At 35.8% G+C, this 5,326-nt stretch overlaps 1 protein-coding gene across 1 annotated transcript; it reads right to left on the bottom strand.

Moving 5' to 3' along the window:
- Window positions 1-202: 202 nt before the first annotated feature.
- Window positions 203-5,080, bottom strand: LOC116105129 (probable methyltransferase PMT2). Its single transcript, XM_031391549.1, has 7 exons — window positions 4,744-5,080; window positions 3,537-4,191; window positions 3,200-3,410; window positions 2,745-3,039; window positions 1,949-2,320; window positions 1,470-1,547; window positions 203-542 (listed from the first exon to the last, which is right to left on the bottom strand). Exons 2-7 carry the CDS (start codon window positions 4,182-4,184, stop codon window positions 311-313), a joined length of 1,836 nt encoding a protein of 611 aa, XP_031247409.1. The 5' UTR covers window positions 4,185-4,191; window positions 4,744-5,080; the 3' UTR covers window positions 203-310.
- Between the last annotated feature and the right edge of the window lie 246 nt (window positions 5,081-5,326).

The raw sequence follows: 5,326 nt of genomic DNA on the forward strand, positions 1-5,326 counted from the left end.
ATAAATTTAATTTAATTTAAAAATAAAATAAAAATAAATAAATAAAACTGACCAAAAATGAATGATAACATAAACCTTACTATCACAATTTTTTAGCTCTGTATGTTTTATAAATTACTACAAAAGAACACGGGCCAAATCAATAATTACTTAAAGATTCACCGTTTAATACTCATTCCTATATCTTAAGTACTTGTTGTGCAGCAAAAATGCTTTGGCTGAAATAAAATCAATTCGTGTCAGAACGTGCAAACACCGAGCATTGCTGGCTTTGAACCATTCCACAATATTATCCTTTTGCATATGCCGTTTACTCTGTGGCTGTTGAATTTCCACCAGCAACCCAATACTGTTTGACAGCAACCAATATTTTTTCGGGAACTAAAGGACCATCTTCATGATCCACCATTTTAGTGTCCCACCTCATTCCTCCAACAATCTTCTTCACCTTGATTATCGCATCTACTTCATCACGGATTATGACTGCACCTTCTGGTCGCAAAATCCGGTCCATCTCCAGAAGAATGTCCTCAACATTACATCTGTGATCATTCAATTAGCATTTAAAAGTTAAAATTATACAGACCAACCTAAAAAAGCAAATGCCAAGGTCTACTGTTGACAAGCTCGTGAAAAAAGAAACAAAAAAGTCAAGTATGCACAGAAAAACGACACTCATCTACAAAGTAATGAGGGTAACACCATTGAGATACAGCAGGATCATTCCCAATGAGTCTAAGCTGCTTACTCTGACTCCAAGAAAGCACTAAAAAGCTAGAGATACTCAGGTTCAGTTCACTGAGACACATATAGGATTTCCGACAAACAAGACAAGCTAAAGCTTGTTTCAGAGCTTGGTCACTTAATTCGAAAGAATTTGTTGGAATAGCTTCAAAAAAATAGCTCAACAAGTTGAATAAAGCCACTTCACCATTGAGTTAATATGACAAAAATGAATAACTCATGCATGGCTGAACATGCATAGATTCTAAATATTAGATTGTAACATGATCACAAAATTATGATTAGTGAATCCATAAGCTCATAAAGACCCAAGCTTTGACCAGGTTCAATTGACCACAAGTATTTCTGAGTTCAGTCTGTGTTCAACAAATAGGGGAATTGAACTGCCCAGCAGTTGGCTTATAATGGTTTAGCAGGGAACTATAATTTTCAATGTTGCACAACAGAAGTCTTAATGGTAACCCATACATGAAAGCACTCAAAATAATCTCATTACTGTCCCTTAAATCCACTTCATTAGCAATGAGGCACCTATTAGTAAGAATGAATCCTCTATATTACGCAGCACCTATCAGTATTGTAGTTGTAGCCCATACAACTCAATGAAAATAGCAGGCAAACACACATGCAAGAAGTAAACTTATGCGAGGGTGAAAACACACATTTAATAGAGCCTATCAACGATGACAATGAACCACATCCACATTTGAAGAAGGAATACTTACTTGTCCTTGTACAGACTGAAAACCCCATTGGCATGAACAAGGTCATATGTCCTTGGGTAAGTGGAGAAGGCTTCACACCTAAACAAAGAGATGGAAGGTAATACCGAAAGATCAAAAGTTGGAAAAAAAAAAATGAACAGAATAATTGAAACAGACTCTGGTCAAGCACACAATGCGCACATAATGTTGATTTAAAATCCAAAACAATATAGGGATAACTTTATGGTAAGTTACTAAAGTATACTAGCAAAATTTTCATTACACAATTACAGAACTCACAAGTTAGTATATAAGAGATTCTTAAAATCTAGAAGTTTCACATCTCACAATACTTGCTCTACGTTCCAAAAAATTGCAAAAATATTCAAACAAAAGAACTAATACTTCTGGCAAAGCCATAATTTGAATGCCAAAAAAACCATGCTAGAGGCTGCCCATCACAATAAGAGAAGAGTCAACAAAAGTTCAGAAATTCGTACCAGTCATGATAGATGCCAATCAGTCCTCGCTCATATATAACACCCAGCGTATTTTTCTCAGCCATAGTGGGCACAACATTCATAACCCACAGTTTCGGAGATTGAAGTGCTGCAGCGAATCCCCCAAACCCAGCATTCATATCCATAATGTTGCGATACCTTCCAGAGTCAATAAGTCTGTTGATTTTCTTATAAGAATTTATGTGCTTCTTCCATTTGGCATTGTCCTCTTGGTATGACTCAACAGAAACTCCAGGGACAGATCCACTAGCAATTCTAGGAGGAGTGGCATAAAGCCTCTCTGGAAATGGCTTTAGTTCTCCACTAGCAACATCAGGATATGGAGTTATGCAAGTCTCCATTTTCTTGTACCTAGAAACCACCATAAAAGGATGATAAATCAAATAAAAAATTTATCAAAAAATCATTTGTTTAGCCTAGAATGGGACACAATTATCTATGTGCCAAATTGAAGTTAATCCGTGCCAAACCATTGCCAGATAAACCTCGTTTCAGTTTTCAAAAAACCATCTTATTCTTAACTGAGACTAATTCCAGTTACATCAAAATTTGAATTGCACATTTAACTGATTACATATTTATACTACAAAAATAATTAACTTTATAATTTAAAATATATTGTTCCAATACACGCATGTTGCCATTTAAAATTGACACTATTAAAAATCAGGTAAAATCTGTTTTCATTAAGTTATATCAATGCATATATCTTAAATAAACCCTGTCAACAAGCAAACTTTTTTAATGATATGAAATTTTAAGTGCAACGCCATACCAGACATCATCTGCATCAGAAGATTTGCAAAAAGTAACTCGAGAATCATCTTCTCTACCACGACATGAATCACCATTTACTTTTTTCTGCCAAATGGCAATTTCACCTTTCTCTGATATCTTCTCCCAGCAAAGAAGTTTAGCCATCTCCTCAATCTTTTCTTGTTCTTGCTGAAGATCATCCTTGGAACGCTGCCATGCTTTGTAATTGACCTTCCAATTGATTGGAGGACCCGAAAGAACCCAATAACCACCAGGTCTAAGGACACGGTCCACTTCCATCATATATCTTCCACCTGCAAATAGAAAATTCCACGATCCAATCACCTCCAATTGCTGCTATCACAACTTGTAGCAATAATAGAATGCAAAAAAACAAAAATGAAATTAAATGGCAAAGACTAATTGCTCGCTCCAAGCACGCCAAAAATAATTATATTTAACAATGATACTTACCATTTCCTCCCCATGGAATCAAACATCGAGAACAATGAGCCATGTCAAAGGCTCTTGAGGGATATGGAGTCTTTATGGTACCAAGAACACCAATAACAGCAGGCACACCCCTTTCAAGAGCAAATTGGACCTGAGCTTCATGTGAATCTCTTGGAGCAAATGACATGGCAATAACATTTCTACTCCAAAGGTATGCACCCCAACTTGCAACCTACACAAAAATACCCATTGTAAGTAGAAGATCTAAGCAAAACAGATACAAATGCAACCTGATTCTGGTTTTACAAAAGATAGATGGAATACAAATTGAGAAAAAATGTTGAGGAAGTTAGCATACCCCACAACCAGTGTCCAGGGCGGTTCTAACTGTCCCGTTCTTAATTGGTATCACCGATGCAAGCTGATCAATATATTTATCAGCCCCTTGCGGGAACTGTGTTCCTCCACCGGGAAACCTAAAGACATTGCCCTCGTATTGAATCCAATTCTGAATAGCCTTCTCAACTGTCAAACTCTTATATGGAGCATTTGCATATGGTACATAGTCACGACTTTTTGGCCAAGGAAATGGTGTCACGTATCCCTTAGGTGCCGGTATAAGACAGTGTAACTTTTCATTCTCAGGAGGACAATGTCTCTCTCTATAATTCATGCTTTCCCTGGGAAAAGTCATTGCACGCCTTTGATCTTGGCAGGGTGTATAATCAGTGTATTTCGAACTACATGGCTCAAAAACTTTTGGTTTGGATTCAGATTCATCAATGGTCTCCACTTCACCACCATGGTGGGTCTCAAAATTTAAATTTGGGACAATATTGCAATCTGCCCCACTCTTAGAAATTTCTAAAGCTATACTATCTCCCTTCCCAAATCCACTTCTTTGCCACGCACCCAAAATATAGAAGAAACAACACAACCCAGCCACAATAAATATTTGTACGGAACTCCTAGTTCTGCCATCAGACGAATTTGTTTTCAATGCCATGATGGACCTGTCGATTTCCACCAAAAGCAGTTATGCATGGAAAAAAATTATTTTTCGTTAAAACAAAAAGAAGAAAAAGTACATATCCATACATAAAAAGCAACAAATTATGTGATCTTAACGAAGTTTAATACAAATATAAGGAGCAGAAACTACTTGAAGATTCATACACATATAACAAACACAACTAGCTTAGAGTTCTTTAAAGCAATTAAATCCATTAAATAAAATGTTAAAAACACATTGAAAATGAAAACTGAGGAGCAGATCAGTAGATTTGAGCTTCAGCACTTCTTTCTTTTTTCTCTACATCGTATATTCCTTCGCTATACAAAGTCCAACCAACTAAACATAAATTGCAATTACAAAGTCACTCGACAGCACTAGCAGTGGCCTAGTTTAGTAAAAACGAACAGTAAAAAGCAAATTCAGAAACAAGAAATTTTTTTTATCAGCTAATGTAAGCTCGATCCAAATCTCAAAGCAAACAAACACTACATTATTTTAATTGAAAAAATACAAGAATAAGAATAAATCCGGCAAATACGAGATCACGTACCAATGGCGTTGAAGATCTTTCTCTTTCCCTGATCAACTAAGCAATGATACACCAGGAAAGATAATATACCCTTGACGGATCCAAAATGGAAATGAATCGTGTCAATGAATATCTGAAAAACCTAGATTCATTGTCATCATCAAGAACAAGAAAACTAATATCATAAAATCAAAAATAAAATTAATTAAAATAAACGCTTGCTCAGAATGGAGCCTTTCTGACTTTCGCTTCTTTTTACAGAGAAATGGCCATCACCAACTACTAAATAGATCACCGTCTCTCTTCTATTTCTCTCTCCTTTAGATTTTCATTTCTTTTTGAAATTTTTTTTTTCTTAATTTACAATATAATAATAAACAATAATATTATTTTATACGCAGACACACGAAACGCTGGTTGAAAATATCGGTGTCGTTTTCTTTTTTCTGTCCACTTTTTATATTCTTAAAATAAGTGTATTTATACGGTGCCGCATTTGCTAAACAGCTGAGGAGTGCGTAATGCGCTAAGTGTGGGACCCACACTTCGGTAAAGATTAAATAAATAACTTTGAGATGTTGAAACATCGAAAGTTGGGTGTGGG

Source organism: Pistacia vera, unplaced genomic scaffold (assembly GCF_008641045.1).
Source record: "Pistacia vera cultivar Batoury unplaced genomic scaffold, PisVer_v2 Contig493, whole genome shotgun sequence".
Taxonomy (NCBI): Eukaryota; Viridiplantae; Streptophyta; class Magnoliopsida; order Sapindales; family Anacardiaceae; genus Pistacia; species Pistacia vera.

Coding starts and splice junctions, on each gene's coding strand:
- LOC116105129 (XM_031391549.1), bottom strand. CDS start 4,184: ATGGCATTGAAAACAAATTCGTCTGATGGCAGAACTAGGAGTTCCGTA. Junction 3,411..3,536: donor CCCTGGACACTGGTTGTGGG/GTATGCTAACTT, acceptor ATTTTTGTGTAG/GTTGCAAGTTGGGGTGCATA. Junction 2,321..2,744: donor TCTGATGCAGATGATGTCTG/GTATGGCGTTGC, acceptor GGTGGTTTCTAG/GTACAAGAAAATGGAGACTT.